We start from the raw sequence: 18,642 nt of genomic DNA on the forward strand, positions 1-18,642 counted from the left end.
CATTGGTGATGGGGGTGGAGTTAATTGTTTTTAAGGAGGGTGTGTGTTGGATGTCAGTTAGGACTTGACAAAGACCCGTTGTGCTTGGGTCGAAACGTTGTCTTGTTGGGCACAATAAAGCATTTAATGTTTTGACGTAATCCCCTTGTGTGCTGCTCCACATCTATCGTCTGTTTACTGGAACATTCAATATGGGCTCTGAAAGTTATGGAGCATGTCCCACGCCAGCTGTTTCTAACACAGTGATCATTCAGTAGACAACCTATTTCTTACTTTCCAGGCAATTGGAGAACGTGTGTTAATGAAGCATGCTTCCTAAAGAGCAGATTAAAGGGAATTCTTTACTGAACTGTTGAGCTATCCTCCGGATAGGTCATCAGGGGCCTGAGTGTAGTGTCTACTGCTTGGGATCCCTAAAAATCCCCTGTTCTCCATCCTACTGTCATTGTGGACAGAGAAAGAAGCTGACAGCTCCATACATACTACAGCAGCCCAGGTTGGTAAAGCAAGCACCGCTCCTGTTCAGTGCATTACCAACCTGGGACACTAACGTGTACGGAGCTGTCTGCTCCCCTGTTGATACACTATTGATGACCTATTCTGATGAGAGATCAGTAGTTAAGTCCCAGAAACTGCCATCAGCTCACAAACCACCTACCTTATGAAACTCTAGGACTGGAGACCACCTCCAGTGCAACAGCTGCAGTCCATAGGAATACACTTAGTTGTGTGAAAGTTAGAATTATTTGTTCTGTAAATAAAACCGGCATAGGGAGAAGTAGTCAAACGCAATGGGCATGACTGGTTATCACGTATCCGTTTTATATTTGACGCTGTCACATCTAGTTGATGCGCAACTCCAGGTTTAGAGTACATACTGAAATTGGTGCTGCACAAAGCCTTTCACACGGCAAAAATGGCTATAAAAACTGCTTTAAATAGGTGAACTTTCCCTATAATTGCACATATGTAAAAGCACAACTCTACAGGTAACTGCCATGTAAATGGATCACCCCAACAGAAATGCAGCAAATCTGCTATATTTAAATTTACCTATTCATACATCTACTCTGCATATACCGCACGTACGCGTTTACCTCTATTCACACGCTCTTCTTCTTTTAGCTCAGCTACAGCTCCAGCAAATGGCGGCGCAGCAGCAACAGCAGTTTCAGCAGCAGCAAGTAGCTGCCCTCCAGCAGCAGCAGCAGCAGCAACAGCAGCAGCAATTTCAAGTCGCTCAACAGACCGTGATGCAGCCGCAGCAGCAACAGCAGTTTCAAATGGCAGTGGCTGCAGCGCAGCAGCAGCAACAACAAGCGCAGCAGCAGCAGCAGGCACAGCAGCTTCAGGTAGCGGCTCAGCAGCAGCAGCAGCACATGTTGAAGCTACAAATTCAGCAACAGCAAAACCAGCAGCAGGTGAGTCAAAAAACACAAGGTGTAACTATATTTCTGCACGCAGTAAAAAAAAATGTATTGGATATATCTTATGTTGCCACATGTTAGATTTGACAGATTTTGACAAAGATTCCACAGCTGAAATCCATGTCAAATCCAACAGCAACCTACACCCCCCATGCATGGGAATGAGGTTTTCACAGTCCTGTTCATATGCAATGGAGATTTCCCCGGCAGATTATTAGCATCGCCACGGGAAAAAAGTTATCTGCTGCAAAAAGGTGTAGGGTTAATCCTCATGCGGGTATGCTGCACATATCTGATTGTCAGCCCCATGGACTTGCAGTGTTTAACTTTTTAATGTGTGAATATGTTCTCAACACTGTGTAGGATAGCAAGCTGCTCTTATCTTACCCTGGCGAAGCCATGCATGACGTAGTTGTCTGGTCGCTGTCCACATGGGCCAGAATTTGTCAGTACACTATAGCTCATTAATTTAAATACAGCACAAATAAGACAAGAAAGATGGTTTGTACTCGTAACACACTACTTGCATATGAACCAAGCCTTGATTTCCTTAATTATTTTTCTCCAAATATCCATCCTGAGCAATGATTACAGTAATCACTTGCCTAAATTAATCCTAAATTCATCACAGAATAGCTTCTTTTGTTGTTTTTCAAAAAAGATGATTATTTAGGGAGTGTATTAAAATGAATGCGCTGTACTGCATATGGATAAAGTTTTCAACTTGTCTACCCATCCAGCTGCAGAGCATTAGTGATGGTCTTGGCTATATGACTATTTTCCATTACTTTAAGGCCTCATGTCCACGGGGAAAATCTGGCCAGCCGCGGATTCTTCATGTAGAATCCGTAGCGGGTCCCTCCTGCCCCGCGGACATGAGGCCTAAAAATCAGAATAAACTCACCTGCTCCGGGCGATGCGGTTCTTCTCTTCGCGGCTGGATCTTCTTTCTTCGGCCCGGCGGATGTGCTCGGCACGCCAGCAGCGTGCCACGCGCTTGCAGCGGGCACATCCGCCGGGCCGAAGAAAGAAGATCCAGCTGCGAAGAAGGGAAGAACCGCATCGTCCGGAGCAGGTGAGTTTAATTCTGGTACGGGTCTCCCGCGGATCCGGACGGCTTCCATAGGCTTCAATAGAAGCCTGCGGGAGACCCGCACGAAAATGGAGCATGTCTATTTTTTTCCCGCACGCAGATCCGCGCCTGACGGGAAAATGACATCCGCAGGTATTTAACTACCTGCGAGTGTCCAATGCATCCCTGTGGGGCGCGGATCCGCGAGCGGGAGAAACGCTGTGGATTTTAAGCCCGTGGACATGAGGCCTTATAGAGCAGAACCAAATGGATAAAACTCACTTGTTTTGTTTATCAGTGAGATGCTTTTTGTCTTTCTGTTGTTGTTGTACTATTCCTTTAACAATTGTTGTCTCCCCCCCTTTTAGCAGTTACAGCAACAGCAAATGACTCAACAAATGGCAGCACATATCCACCGAATACAACAGCAGCAGCAGCAGCAACAACAGCAGCAACAGCAGCAGGTCCTGCCTTTACAGCAACAGCAAATGCAGCAACAGCAGCCGCAGCAGGTGATGCAGCTTCAGTTGCAGCAGCAACAGCAAGTGGCACAAAGTCAACAGCAGCTACTTTCCACACAACCCCAGACCCAGTCCCTGATACCACCCGGTCAGCCTCTTCCGGGACAAATCCCTTCACAGGTTATGTCTGTAACACTCACACCGCAACAGCAACAACAGCAGCAGCAACAGCAGCTCAAATTAATGCAGGTATCTATCTGCATATACAGTAGCTCATTATTCAGTTCCTTTAAGCTGTTGGTTTGCAACAAATTTGTCTTTTATGTTAGCAGATTCGTGCTGCACAGCAAGTGCAGGCGCAGCAGCAAGCTCAGCAGCAGCAAGCTCAGCAGCAGGCTCAGCAGGTACAGCAAGCAGCTCAACAAGCTGCTCAGCAGGTGCAGCAGCAGGCAGCTCAGCAGCAAGCGGCTCAGGCTCACATGGCAGCTGCGGCACCCCAGGTAAGTTTACACAACAGCCATGCAATGCTGTCTTTGCATGTATTTTTTTTTCTCCTAACTGCAATCAAAGCTACTTAAAGCAGCACTGCAGGTTTATATTCAGTCCCTTCTAAATTATTTTGCCATTTTATCATCAGATATTTAACCCCCCGCAAGATACATTTGCGCAGAGAGCAATTTGGTATTCAGTGTTCTCTTATCACTTTTAACTTGCACTGCTCCTTTAATTCTGGTTTCCTTGGGTTTTTCTGTGGCGGTGCAATAATACCTGTTGTAGAGAAGCTGTAGTGGTTATTGCTGCAAAAACATAAGGATCTCTGAATAAACCAGCGCTGCTGTAATAATCCACTGTGCTTCACGTTAGACATGGAAAGGTATGACGTACAGCAAGTGTATTTAATAGCAAAAGTGACTATTAACAGCGTTCTCTAATGGTAATGGGAAACGATTTGTAGTTGTGAACCATGTCTTGCATTTGCTAGATGCACTTGGAGACCTATTGAAGGGTTGGGTTCTAACTGCATGGTGCAAACACCCTGATTTTTGTATGTTTTCTCTTTTTTTTTTTTTTTATTTATTTTTTTTATTGCGGCAATTGTCTTGGGTTGACCGTTTCGTACTTGAGGCGACATGAAAATGTTACAAAAAAAGAAGAAAGTTCTTAAAATAGTGACCTCAATGTTTGTATCGTCTGGTTAGTGGTCCCTTAGGGCTGCTGTTTTGTGCATGTGAAAATAGTTGGAGATGTCTATAAACCTTGGGGGGGGGGGGGGGGAGAGAATCTCTTTGAAAAGAGGCTACTGTAGGTAGCAGCAGCCTCTTCACAAGCAGTTAGATGAATAGATGGAGTATGGATTGATGAGGCAGGTTTTTGTGACTTCAAACTGCTATTTCTGCGCACGTTATATAGTTGAAATCTATTGTAATGCTTGTGTACAGTACACTACATTATCACTTGGCCCATTAAAAAAAAAAAAGCAGCAATTATGATGGCTGATAATGGATTTGAGATCAATATTGAGTTCTTAAGTGCTGTTTGTGTCTTTAAATTAAAAAAAAAAACAAAAAAAAAACCAACACTTTTTATAAACCTTTTGCATTTTAATAGCTGATCTATAGCTTTCATTCTTCCGAGACCAATGTTAGAGAACAGCTGTTGCATCTGACGGTGTGTCATCTGGGCTGTGATATCTATTCACCAATCACTGTTCTTTTTATGTTGTGACCATTTAGGCCTCATGTTCACGGGAAAATTCGGGCCCGCGCGGATTCTCCATGGAGAATCCCGCAGGGGGTCCCTCCTGGGCCGCAGGCATGATGCCAATAAATTTGGTTATGCTTACCTGTCCGGATGCTGCGGGTTTTCCGTCTGCCACAGACGGATCTTTTTGTTGCTGCCCAGCGGATGTGCTTGGCACGCCGCGCGCATGCGCCTTGCACACTTTTTAAAAAAAAAAACTCCTGTGGTCCCACGGCACAGCATAAATGCAGCTGTGGGTGTGCCGCGAGACAGGACGGCTTCAATAGAAGCCGCGGGAGACCCGCACAAAATGGAGCATGCTGCTGCTGGTTTCCCGCACGTGCTATCCACGCGCCAGGGAAAAATGACATCCACAGGTATTTAATTACCTGTTGGTGTCCAATGATTCCCTATGTACGCAGATCACGTGTGCAGCAGACCCATGCAAATTTCTAAATTCCATTTTGCCCGTGGACAGGGAACCTTTCACCACCATCTAACCCCTAAAACAAAGGTCACTAGCTGTCAGGAAATAAAAAATCAATCCCTTCTATTGCCCTTTTTTTCTAATCGGCCCATGTGTCTCCACCGTCAGGTTCCAAAGTTATCCTGCACGGAGTATTGCGCTGTTGAATTAACCACACCCCCTTCTCTTAGGGCCTTATTCATACGAGCGGTTTTACGCTGCTAATTTAGCTGTGATAAAAAACTGTGCCCGCGTGAGGCATTAGATCCAATGCATTCATTCACATGGGCGACTTATTTGTCACGTAAAAACCTCCAGCCGGCGAAGATAGGATATCTGCAGCCAAGTATGCCAGCCGATGTTTTGACGCAGCCTGAAAAGATAGGTGTTGCCCTGTCTTTGGGCCACGATTAGCTGGCGGCTCCCATAGGCTTCTGTAGGAGCTGCCAGCAAAGAAAGGGGAGGGAGTTTTAGCAGCAGCTAGTGCTGCTAGACCATGTCAGCTGGCTCTATTGAGCCAGTTGAGGTACTTATGCTGGCCAAAGAAATTCCGGGCTGTGGTGTCTGTATGCCGCACCCCATGTGAATGGACGAGAAAACCTAAGATTTAGTCGCGACTTGGTCGCGTCTTTCTCTTATGCATACGATTTTTCGCCTGCGATGTGGCCGAAAATGACTACACTTGTGTGAAAGAGGCCTAATACATAGCTTGTTGCATCCCTAGTACGCAAGATTTCCTGTGTGTCAAGAGGAAGGTGTCATTAGCTCATTGCCATTTTGCATACTTCTTAACAAGGTCACTTTGGAACCTAATGGTGCAGGTACATGCGGCTCAGGAGGAAAAGCAGCAGCACTAGAACCCCACGCCCCCCCCCCCCCCTTTTTTTTTATTTTATTTTTTTTATTTAAACCATTAGTATTTTTATTGGAGAATTGCCAGACTTGTACATCTCAGTGCATTATTCAAGTATATGAACGCAGAATTACGCAACACTCGTGGACATGAGCCCTAAAGAAAATTTTGTTCTTATAAGTATACATAACATGAGTTTCAACATATAACACAACAATAATAAGAAAAACATAAGAAAAAGTGAAAATTAGAGAAAAAGAAATAAGAAACCATTGATTTTTTTTTTTTTCTTCAATTTCCCTGACAGTGAAATCTATTTTAGAGGGGGGGTGATCGTGACAGGTGGTGCCCTTGATTACTGGCAACCAATTGTTTTTGGATTGTTCTCTTGGTGTTTATTAAGGTCTTTATCTGGCCACCTAAAATACTATTTGGCTCCTGCAATGCTCTCCCTGTTAGAGGTCTACATGCGATTCTTAATTTAACGTACAGTATGATGATCTTGTATCCGTAGCCAACAGGGTAAGATAAGTAATGGTTTCGGCTTCACACAGGAGCTGTATACTCCGTGCAAATGTCCAAAACTTTGTGTTTGACGCTTTTTTTGTTTTGTTTTTTCTCTTAAGTAGGTTGGTATTCACAAAAAGGTATTTCATCACTTCAATTCCGTAAAATCGGTGTGATTTGGCATGGATTTTTAACAGCTAGAATCTAACAGTTTGAGCATCTAGAGACCTAAATCCCAGCGGTACGGGGGTTTGGGAGTCCTGACTGTTTGCCACAGAGCTTGTATTGATCTACTTGGATGCCTATACTGAACTGAATTACCTGCATATATGTAGGTTGGAATTAATGGTTGCTGAAAGCCAGACTCCTCCTGAGGATTTCTGCAATAAGAGATGATATTTTTCAATATATATTGATTTCTTTCACGCAGTACATTACTACTTGGTGTATGCGGCGCTCTAAGAGGGGTATTTAGCTGTTCTGTGAATTAGTCATTGGTCTTGATTTATAGATTTCACTAGCTTTAGATCTGCTGAATAATGGAGTCTATAACATTTTTTTCATATGTAGCAGTCAGCATAACCTCACTTTAAAGGGATGCTAAAGATCCTTTTTAGGGCCCATTTAGTATTTATGGGCCGTGTATTCCATGAACAGAGCCACAATATCCAATGAGGCTGGGCATTGATGGTCCCTGTGAAAAATATCGCTTCATGGCCTGTTATCAGTTTCACGCAATGTGCAGAGTCCATGTACATCAGACATTGGATGGACCGCTGTCCATGTGTTTCCAATGTGTTTTCTGCCCAAATACAGACACTGCATTGTGAATGCAACCTGAAAAGCGTTTTCTAGGACTTTACTATTGGTGACTATCTTCAGGGTGAGTCATTAATTGTTGATTGATGGGAGTCCGCCGCTCTGGGTTCGCCTGGCCTGCTGCTGGTGCAGACAGAGCAAGAGGCAGATACCTCTGTCAACATTGCAGCAACCCAGATTGGTAATGCAGGCACAGCTTCCCATTGAATTCAATTTGGCTTGGGTTGGTAATGCAGGCACAGTTGTCGTGGCATCTAAGGGGTTAAACGATTGAGATTGAGGTTTGTGTTATCCCGGTTATTAGTGCAGGGCACCAGCTGTTTAATACAGCTGCCACTCGCAAGTGAGGGTGTTGACACAGGTCCTGAGTCCATGCCATCCCTGCATCGACTGTTATGGTGCTTTTAGAGTAAATGACTGTCGTCATTCGCATGTTGGAATGATTTTTCACTCCGTATGAAAGGATCCTAAGCCTTGCACCTATTGGGGTGAAAGGACCCTAAGCCTTGCACCTATTGGGGTGAAAGGACCCTAAGCCTTGCACCTATTTGGGGTGAAAGGACCCTAAGCCTTGCACCTATTTGGGGTGAAAGGACCCTAAGCCTTGCACCTATTTGGGGTGAAAGGACCCTAAGCCTTGCACCTATTTGGGGTGAAAGGACCCTAAGCCTTGCACCTATTTGGGGCGAAAGGACCCTAAGCCTTGCACCTATTTGGGGCGAAAGGACCCTAAGCCTTGCACCTATTTGGGGCGAAAGGACCCTAAGCCTTGCACCTATTTGGGGCGAAAGGACCCTGAGCCTTGCACCTATTTGGGGCGAAAGGACCCTGAGCCTTGCACCTATTTGGGGCGAAAGGACCCTGAGCCTTGCACCTATTTGGGGCGAAAGGACCCTGAGCCTTGCACCTATTTGGGGCGAAAGGACCCTGAGCCTTGCACCTATTTGGGGCGAAAGGACCCTGAGCCTTGCACCTATTTGGGGCGAAAGGACCCTGAGCCTTGCACCTATTTGGGGTGAAAGGACCCTGAGCCTTGCACCTATCAGTCATTTACCACCCAAAAATGGAACAGATCAGCAGGAAACCAATCCCTGAGCTCTCTGAAAGATTTCTAACGGACCTGTGCAGAGAATCCTGCAGTCTCTGTGCGTCTTTATCTTCTTTCCTTCTATTGCCCATTTGAGGCTGGTTCGTTTTTTACTGTAAGACACAAGTCCCTGTGATGCTGGAAGCGAGGAGGAATTTTCAGCGTTTTATGGATAAATGAGCAGCGACCACGTGACATGCTGTTGTCTTTAGTGTTTGGCCATGATATGTTGTACATTTATGGAGCAATTCTGAGTTCCAAAATGGTCATAGACTAATTAAAGAGGAATAGACCATTTGTAGTCTTGCTAATGTGGCAACCATTAAAGGAGTTCTGGGGCTGATCTTTTGAGATAGCTACGCTCTGAAAGCTTTTAGTGTAGGTGTTCCATGCTTGGGGTGCTGGTAGAACACATCTGTAGTTTTTAGGGTGCTTCTGGGCTCCCTTACCTCTGGCTTTTGCATGCACTCCTCCCCCCACCCCCACTCTCGCCACTTGCACTGCATTTCTTGTTTTACTTTTGTCTGTTGTCACTCTGTCCTCCCAAAGATGATCACCGCCGCTATGACTCGAGGTGGGATGGCAGTAAGGTCACGGTTCCCGCCCACCACTTCATCTGACACGCCTCCAAGCTCCACCCCAATGGGAGGATCGCAGATCCCACAGGTATTGGCTGACTTGTGGGTGCCAGAGCTGTCGTTCAGTCCCTCTTGATTTAAACTCGTTCATGGAGGACGGCCTCTTTCTGTCGGCTTTTCAGTAGTTTCCTCTGTAGTTTGCGTTTTGGACTGTGGTGCCTAATATTGGTCTGTTAGTACTAGCGTAACAGTGTGCCTGTGTCCTTGCTTTCTTCTCACTCCATAGAATAGCTAATCAAAACGTAAACCAATACACATTTCCATTAGAGTGCCCTTTTATTTTAGCTGGTCAACCCTGACATTTCCATCTCTTAAGTGAATGTTTTGCTTTCTGCTACTTGCATACTTTCTATATTCTAGGTTTATTAAGGTTGTGGTGTTGTATCCGGAGTTCGTCTTGTAAGGCACAGAAGTGCTGAAGCCTTCCAGAAAGTGTCAAGCTTGATTTATAGGCTGCTCTATGTCCTTCATTGGGCAGTTTTGTAGAGCGCTTCTAGTTTTTTCTTTTAAATAGTAATTAATCTAAAATGTTTTTAGCATCAAGCGGACCGCAGAAATGTAGCTAAATCCATATTAATACAGGTGGCTGTATGAAGATATCTTCAGCACTAAATATCTCTACAGGTCCGGAAAATGATGATGCATCACCGCATTTTAACTAACTAATACACAAATTGCCTAATCGTCTGTCATCGAGAGCACTTAATGATTTTTTTTTTGTTGTGTCCCCCCCAACCCTCCCTTCCCCAATTGTAATTTCCATTTCAGGTAAACCAAAGCAGCATTTCCTTAATGTCGTCTCCATCACCCGTACAGCAAGTACAGACTCCACAATCCATGCCACCACCTCCGCAGCCATCCCCACAACCATCACAGCCTATGTCTCAACCCAACTCCAATGTCAGGTGTGCAATTGCTCTTTATGATTTTACCTTGTCATGTTATCTAAAACAAAGAACACGTGCATAACCTTGTCCCCTTTAGGATTCAAGCTCGATGCCTCCTGGAGAATTAAACTGACCCTTCAGTTTCAGGACCAAATTCTGTCTTAGGACCGAAGTGGAAAGGAGGGGTATATTGCCTGCAGTCTTTCTTTGCAATTTCTCCGATTCACTAGTTCCAGGTCCTGATGACCAGCGCGGTCTAGGGATTGGCAGCTAAGGACAACTGCAGGTGATATAACCTCCTGTCTCAGGACAAAACGGTGTTGAAGATGAGAAGACATCAGGCTGCACTGTTCATCTTCATGATGTACATGCCACACTTTGAATACATTACACTTTTTTTTTTTAATCTAGTGCAGTAAGTTTCCTCCTAATGGGCCATTCCAGCAGAGGGAGAAATTTTTCATCACTGCACCTCTTGCCTCATTGTTTATCGCACTTGGAGGTCTATGTATATTGCACTCACTTCTATTCAGTGCACCCTCTTGTCTGAAACTTATCATACATTATCTTGATTGCTAGATTTCTCCCTGCTTTCTGTTTCCCTATGCTGTGCTAGCAATCCCATGATGCATCAGCACAGCTTCACATGACCAGCTAGAGCCACTACCATCTCTGCCTGCTGGGAGCACACTGTAGTTATTATTTTTTTATATTCATGTAAATTATCATGTACAGTCAAAAAGCATCAACTGCCATCTTTGTTGTGGATGTTAACAGAAATCAGCCACGGAGGCCCTGAAAGGACATACATGTAAATAAGCTGTTGCTCTACTCCTTTCATCTGTTATTTTATTTCCTTGGTAATAAGTCCAGATGCACTTAATCTGGATGCCAGATGCATGTTTTTTAGATTTATAGTAAATAGTACAAATGTTCAGATTCGGCTTGAAAAGGCTGTATGCTCAGTTTTTCTTTGTGGAAATGTTCAATGAGTTTTCCAGGCTATTTTTTTTATTAATGAGCTATTCTCAGGATAGATAATCAATAACTGATCAGCTAAGGTCCGCCACTCAGGACCCCAGCTGATCAGCTGTTCGGGCACCCACTGTTATTGACAAAACACGGGGTATGGAACGGAAGTGAGTCAACTTCAACTCCTGTGTGGTGGCCGGAGTTGGTAATTACAGGTCCGGCTCTCAGTAAGATTAGTCATCAGTACAAATAGCCCAGAATACTCTCACATTTCTTGCTTTTGTTTTTTTCAGCTCAGGTACAGCACCCTCACCAAGCTTCATGCCCAGTCCATCTCCACAGCCTTCTCAAAGCCCAGCCTCTGCCCGAACACCTCAGAATTTCAGTGTGCCCTCTCCAGGACCCCTCAATACTCCAGGTAAGCATTGCAGCATCTCGCCAATAGAACTATTGCAAAAAAACATGGTCTTGTCTGTAAAGTCACTGCCGCATACCAGGCATATAGAAATGTCAGAACGATGATGCTTCGGTCTTTGAGCTCTTTACTCTGAGTACTGGGTTGGAGTTATTTAATGAAGCATATCTGCATGGGACCTAAAGGGGTCTGACTATTAGAGTATTGTCTGCCTCAGTTCCTTTTTTAGGATGAAGTTCAGGTCCAAGCTTTCAGATCTGCACTGATGTCCCTTTCTGCTATGTCTACTGAAAATGTCTGTGTATGGCTTGGCCTGTTTTTTTCCTTTTGAAGATCAGAAAGCTTTTTTTTTTTGGAGAAAACTAATTGGTTGATTTATGACTTAGGTAATCCAAACTCTGTAATGAGCCCCGCAAGCGCCAACCAGTCAGATGAACAACAGTACTTAGAAAAGCTGAAACAACTCTCCAAGTATATAGAGCCTTTACGACGCATGATTAACAAGATTGATAAGAATGAAGGTGAGCACCTACCCGTTCCATTTATAGGTTATTTCATTATTTAGGCAGGTTTATTTGAAACATGGTCCACCCATTTAACTGCTCCAAACCTTCTGCAGAATAACTTGTTTGCTAACTATAACTTTTTTTTTTATTGTAAGATCGCAAGAAAGATTTAAGTAAAATGAAGAGTCTGTTGGATATTTTGACTGATCCATCTAAGAGGTATGTGCATGCTGTCCTCCAAAAAATTGTCTTTTCAAGGCTGTTCATTTCTGCATTTTACATGATTTTTCTTTATAAATAAAGGTGCCCCTTGCAGACCTTGCAGAAATGTGAAATTGCACTGGAGAAGCTTAAGAATGACATGATAGTGGTAAGTAAATGTATCTCAAATTATTCCTTATGCATTCTTCTACTACTTTTAACCAACTTCTTGTTTTATTACTTACTTTTCTGCATCAACCACATCAATCCAAGCAAGAAAAGTGAGGTGTACCTCTTGGCACTAACTTTAGTCTGTCTTAGCTCCCTTCCTAAAGCCAGAACTAATATTTTTAATATTTTTTTTTCTTGGCTGTGTCATTGAGGGTCACACCACAGCTTTGGTATAGCTCCTACCACTAGGAGGCGGACAGTAAGGAAAGGAAGAGTTGACTCCTCCTATTAGCTGTATTTCTCCTTTAGCTACTTGGCTAAATCCGTTTTAGCTCAGTGTCCATAGAAAGCAGACCTTCCTGTTGCAGGTCTTCATGATACTGGAGTTCTTTGGACTGTGTGGGTTCACAGGGTAATAGAATTCCTTTACTGAGGAGAGACAACAGGGTTGCCATTGACTTCCCTGCTGCTTCCTTCTGTGACCCGCCAGCCAAGATCCACTCACTTGGATCGCTGTTGTACTAAATTTTCAATTTGGCAAAAGGATTCCCTTTGCATTAAGTGCCTGCCTCTCAGAAAAGCAAATAATGTCCCTGTCCCAGGGATGCTGAAGAATATTTCCTACCGGAACATGCGTGTGGCAGGACCTCCAAATGGCAATGGTCCTCAAGGTCGCACGGTCATACACAGTTACCCTGACCCACAGCATCCCACTTAATTCTCTCTAGGGATAGCTCCCACTCTGAGAGCAAATGAGGAACAGTCTTTCAAAGTCTTTGCTATGGTAGAAGCTCTCATACAGCAGTAAAAGACTCTTCATATGAAAGACCACAATTCCTCTACAACCGCAGACTTCTTTTTCCTTCTGACATCCCAGACATTCGTATAAAACATTCCCCACTTGTGGTATTTGAGCAGGTTGTGACCAAAGAATGATCCACCCAGGAAAAATGTTTCCTCAAGCCTAAGCGCTTGGACATTATGTATTTGTTCCCTGAACAGATACATTAAAAAAGGTTTGTCTTCACAATCGGCTGTCCCAGTGTGTCGCCTGTCCAAATGTACTACCCTGCACTGGCAGATGTGTCATCCTTTAAGGACCAGCATGATGGATGGCTGAAATCTTTTGCCAATCGTCTCTTGAGGTGACCGGTTCACTTCGTCCACTCCTCGCCTCATCATGGGGTCCGTAGGATTATATTTGAATGGGCAAAACTGTGCCAGGAGTCCTCTCCGGTGCTTCACAGGAGGAGTTTGCCTGGCTAGGAGAGCAGAAGAACCAGGCTCAGCTAAGTCATCTGCATGGCCTCCCTGGATGCCACCAGGCTACTAGTACTGTTCGAGTCAGTACCGCACGAGCAGTTTTACACTCTTCTACGTCAATGAGCCATCTTGGCTTGCTGGAAGACATTGCGTGAATTCCTGAATCGGCCCTTAATTCTGCCTCAGTCAGTCCGTCGTTCCCTCCTCTGGTGGCTAATATCATCCAACCCTCTTTCCGGGGATGTGCTTCCACTCCCTCCACTGAAAAGGTGTTAACCACGGATGCCAGCCTCTAAGGCTGGGGTAGATGGGGTTGGGGAATCCTAGGCAGCCTGACATTGCAGGGATAATGGTCCAATCATCCCTCCACATCAGCATACTGGAATTTGGAGCCATCCACCTGTGCCTGATTCAGATTTTGGTTGGTCATCCGATCCATGTCTAGTCTTCATAGACATATGTGCGAAATGGGGCACGCCAGACGTGGATCTGCTGGCATCCAGGCTCAACAGTCGGAAACCCTGTTCTTCGTTTTGTGATCTTCAATCGTGGACGATAGACACTGTAGTGATCCCATGGAACCATTTATCGTCCCTGTACCCCTTTCCACCAACGCCTTTGCTCCCACTTCCCTTCAAGAAATCAGAGATGGAGGGTGTCCCTATGGTCCTCATAGATTCAAACTTGGTCCTTGGTACGTCAATCTTGTGGTTGGCATGCCCTGGCCCTTACCAGCAGATAAGATCTGCTGCAGGGCCCGGCTCTTCACCCACGTTTGCATACTCTACATTTGAAGATGTGGCTGTAAAACCCACACTCTTAAAAGATCAGGGATTTGTGAACCCTGTTGTACGGAATATGTTCAGGGCCAGAAAACGACCTTCCTCTTGCATCTACCATAGGGTGTCATTGAATGGCTGTGATTGGCTAATGCAGCGCTGGCCTTCATTGGCTGACGCCGCGCTGAGTTAGCCATTCAGAGCATTAGCTTTCTGGAGGCGGGGATTTCAAGCCCCGCATCCATAAAGCAATGCTTTGTTGACGAGAAGGAGGGAGCGACAGCCTGCAGCAGCGCCGCAGAACGCCGCGGGAGGTGAGTATTGTTTTTTTTTTCCTACACTGTATTCCTTGCGTATAAGTCGATAGTTGGAGGGGTCCTCTTATACGCCGGAAAATACGGTAGTTAACATCTGCTGCATATAGAGCAGGTGTAACACCTGACCCTGATTCATACACTACCAGGCACTTTGTCGTAAATGCTCAGCACTAAGGGGTTAAAGAAAAAAAAATAGTTGCGGGGTGTGTGTATATACAGAAAGATTCCAGTAATTTTGCAAACTGCCAGTTAATATGAATCTTATGTCGCTTTGTACCTATTTATGGTGAGACCTTTTAATTGACGCTCCTGTCATTTTTACCTCTTCTCCAGACAACTCCTCCTCCTCCAACTGTTCCATCCACCAAGCAGCAATATTTGTGTCAACCATTGTTGGATGCGGTTCTGGCAAATATTAGATCACCTGTATTTAACCACTCCTTGTACCGGACATTTGTACCAGCTATGACTGCTATTCATGGACAGCCCATCACGTAAGTTAGTACAGCCCTGCCTGACAGAAACAACCATGATAGTCTTTACATTTGTGCTGTTATGTTAGAAAAAGCCATTAAAAAAAGTATGATTGCTTTAAGTTGTACAACCAAAGTCTGAAGTTGCACTACTGAAAAATTGCTCAATGTGTTCCTTTTTTGGCTTGTCAGGTGCGGTGGTGGTATGGATTCAAATTGGCACACACATGTACCACTGGCACCGAGCTGGGCATGATTTAAATACACATGTATATGGCGATTGGACTCCCAATAGCAACATTTTTTTACCTAGCTTCAGTGGTGACAAATGTGTGTGCCAACACTGATGAGGGTGCTGGGTTGAATCCTCCCATAGCAGCATTGCATCGGACAGAAATCCGTGAAGTAAACCTCTGCAGAATTTCTCAGTAGAGTAGCCTTAAGTTTTATGACAAGAACACAGGGCAGTTGCTGCTTGTTACTATCTTGCAGAGATGCATTAATCAAGATCTAGCTTGAAGTAGCTGCTAATCCAGTTATACCTTGCAGAGCATGTGACTGATGCAGAGACTTTTTTCATTTTTAGGGCTCAAACGGTTATTCCCCGAAAGAGAAAATTTGAGGATGATGAGAGACAAACTATTCCCAATGTTCTCCAGGGGGAGGTTGCAAAATTGCACTCCAGATTTTTGGTCAACCTTGATCCTTCTCACTGCAGTAATAATGGAACGGTCCATCTCATTTGTAAATTAGGTGAGTATTGATGCACTGGAAGTTGTACTTGTGTGTATGGACACTTCTGTTGTCCTTGGCTCACTGGTAGTTAAATGTTACATTTTGAGACCTGTTCCTAAATACTGAATTTTGACTTGCCCCGTCAGTGTATCAGAGTGCAAGACTCAAAATAAACAACAACTAATCTCTAAATTACAAAGCTGAAAGGTATACATACAAGACATTTAAAAGCAATGAAACCATCATGCATGATGAGTCTCACAACACCTCCAGCATATAGAAACGACGTATTCTCATTAATACAAGTACTGCACTCTTTCTTTGATAGATGTATATATTTGTGATTTGGTGCATTTTTGGTTCTGTCTCCTGGAGTGGCCTTCGTGTTGGTGTAAAATTTGTTATCCCGTCAATGCGTAAAATCCCCCACTTTACGCGTTGCAAATGGAAATATCCACACTGCAGCTCAACTTCAGCAATATGTGATTTATGTTGCCTGCTACTTTAGATCCACTTGGAGAATTTACCGCACTTCTGTGTGTGTGATTTAAAGATAACTAAATGAAAAAAAGTGCAAATTTTAAATAACACATTTGTTATTACATCCGGAATGACCTGTACAATAAATTGAACATACTATTTATACTGCACGGCAAAAACATTGTTCTTTAAATAGTTTTTGCTGTGCAGGATAAATGGTGTGTTCCGTTATATTGTAAGGGTCATTACGGATACGATGACACCAAATATTGGATTTGTTAAAATGTTTTTATACAAATAGGGAAAACTGGACAAAAAAGTTTGTAGTTTAAAAAAAAAAAAACCAAAAAAAAAACTGAGGTAAAATGCTTGTTCTGTTAGTTTTGCCTCTAAAAAAGCCTTATTTACCCAAAAAATGGTACCAATAAAAACTACAACTCATCACACAAAAAACAATCCCTCACAGAGCTCCATCTGTGGAAATTTGTTTATCTACATCATTGTATTCAAAGTCCAATAATTGTTTCCCTAAAGAGTTTTTGTGCAAATGTAGAAAAACCTTTAAAAAATTTTTGCAGTATCGCAAGAATATCGACTTGCAGAAAATAAAGTATCATGCCATTTATGCTGCATGATTAACACTGTAAAAAGAAATGGCAGAATTTTTTTCTTTCTGCCTTCCCAAAAAAACATAAGATTTACAATACATTATATGTACACAAAAAATGGTACCAATGAAAACTACAGTTCGCCACACAAAAAAACAAGCCCTCATACGGCCATGGCAACGGAAAAATAAAGTTATGGCTTTTGAAAAGTGGTGATGGAAATCCCCAAAATAATGTTGTGCCCTTTGGGCCAAAATCAGCGATGTCCTTAAGGGGTTAACAGGTGATATTTATCCTGTGATATTTCTTCCGGTCTTCTACACGGTGATGGGTCTTCAGGTTTATCGCACTTAACGTACCCATGTATTTTATTTATTAATCCAGATGACAAAAACCTCCCAAGTGTGCCTCCGCTGCAGCTCAGCGTCCCAGCAGATTACCCCGAGCAGAGTCCACTGTGGATGGACAATCCACGGCAGTATGGTATGTGAGACTATTCCACACACAGGCTTTGTGAAGCGGGCAGCTCCTCTTTAATTCACAGGTGTTGCATAAGGCCAGTTTCACATACACATTAATGCCTCTCACACAGGCATGACTGGGGCAGAGCTGCTTTGTGCAGCGTTTAGTGTGAGCGTTTGCCTGCATTGTTGCTGTGCTTGTAGTAGTGTTACTCTGCAGTAACAACACGGGCAAAGCCAGCCGATGACGTCACCACTCATTTTCTCAGTAAAAATGCTGTACATACCCTGTTTCCCGGAAAATAAGACCTAGCATGATTTTCCTGAATTTTTGAGGATGCAAAATGATTTTTCAGGCTTTTTGAGGATGCTTGAAATATAAGCCATACTCCAAAATTAAGCCCTGCTAACAGTTAAAGTCAATTTAAATAGTGTCCAGGCAGCTATACATGTAAAAAAGTTAAACCTTTTTGAACAAAAATTAATATGACATTGTCCTTTTTTCGGGGAAACACGGTAGCGTTCTACCTCGTTTTTGACAGTTTACACAACCGAAAATATAACAGTGCTCGACAAATGGGGCGTTGAAAATGCTAGATTTGAGCACTAGTCTAAGCCCTATTGAAATCAATGGAGGTGTCTTACAGCGTTTTATTGCAGCACTTGAAGAGGGCTGTGTTTAGAAACGCTGTGATTTTTGAGTGCTGTCTGCTCCATTTTCATTTTTTTATTTTTTTTTTGCCTGCTAAAGCCATCACAACAATGGGGTGCTTTAAAAATGCCGTACAATGCGTTAGAAAATGCTACTTGAAATTGCAGTAAAACACTGTAATTTCGAATGCGGCATTTCTGCATCCTTAATACCGTTGTGCGTTTTTTGGCCCGACTGTGGGGTTTACTGCTCAGAACTGTCACCATTATATATTCCCATGTTGGTGACAGTTCAGTAAACCATGTGGTCAGGCTGGGACACGCATCCATATTACAGACACTGCTATAATGTTTGTGTCAAACTGGCCTAAAACTGCATCTTTGTGTTGATTCAGAAAAATAAAAGGTTCTTAAATGGGTGTTTTCATTCTGGAATTGGAGTCTGTATACCCTACCCATCAGAAAAAGGGTTGCGCTACACTGTTTACCTAACTCCAATAGAGGTGAATGGGAGTTGCAGGAACACTGTAGGTCGCTTCTATGCAGTTTTTGTGATTCTTTCACTTTTGTAGGAGTTTTTGGAGGCTTATGTAGCTCAGCTGTCTCTATATTCCTGCCAACCCCCTGTTTAAATGTCTTAGATGGAAATACCC

General features: G+C 43.6%; 1 protein-coding gene across 4 annotated transcripts in view; it reads left to right on the forward strand.

Moving 5' to 3' along the window:
• MED15 (mediator complex subunit 15) overlaps positions 1-18,642 on the forward strand; it is a 39,152-nt gene that overhangs the window by 20,058 nt on the left and 452 nt on the right. The window contains exons 6-17 of one of the 4 annotated variants that reach the window (XM_066603560.1): positions 1,126-1,421; positions 2,868-3,209; positions 3,290-3,460; positions 8,982-9,098; positions 9,839-9,975; positions 11,223-11,347; positions 11,731-11,865; positions 12,006-12,069; positions 12,154-12,220; positions 14,915-15,075; positions 15,641-15,807; positions 17,262-17,360. In XM_066603560.1, the coding sequence (XP_066459657.1) occupies positions 1,126-1,421; positions 2,868-3,209; positions 3,290-3,460; positions 8,982-9,098; positions 9,839-9,975; positions 11,223-11,347; positions 11,731-11,865; positions 12,006-12,069; positions 12,154-12,220; positions 14,915-15,075; positions 15,641-15,807; positions 17,262-17,360 (1,881 nt within the window). The remainder of the gene's footprint in view (positions 1-1,125; positions 1,422-2,867; positions 3,210-3,289; positions 3,461-8,981; positions 9,099-9,838; positions 9,976-11,222; positions 11,348-11,730; positions 11,866-12,005; positions 12,070-12,153; positions 12,221-14,914; positions 15,076-15,640; positions 15,808-17,261; positions 17,361-18,642) is intronic. The other 3 variants (XM_066603561.1, XM_066603562.1, XM_066603563.1) reach the window with 3 other exon arrangements.

The sequence above is a fragment of the Eleutherodactylus coqui genome, chromosome 5 (assembly GCF_035609145.1).
Source record: "Eleutherodactylus coqui strain aEleCoq1 chromosome 5, aEleCoq1.hap1, whole genome shotgun sequence".
Lineage (NCBI taxonomy): Eukaryota > Metazoa > Chordata > Amphibia > Anura > Eleutherodactylidae > Eleutherodactylus > Eleutherodactylus coqui.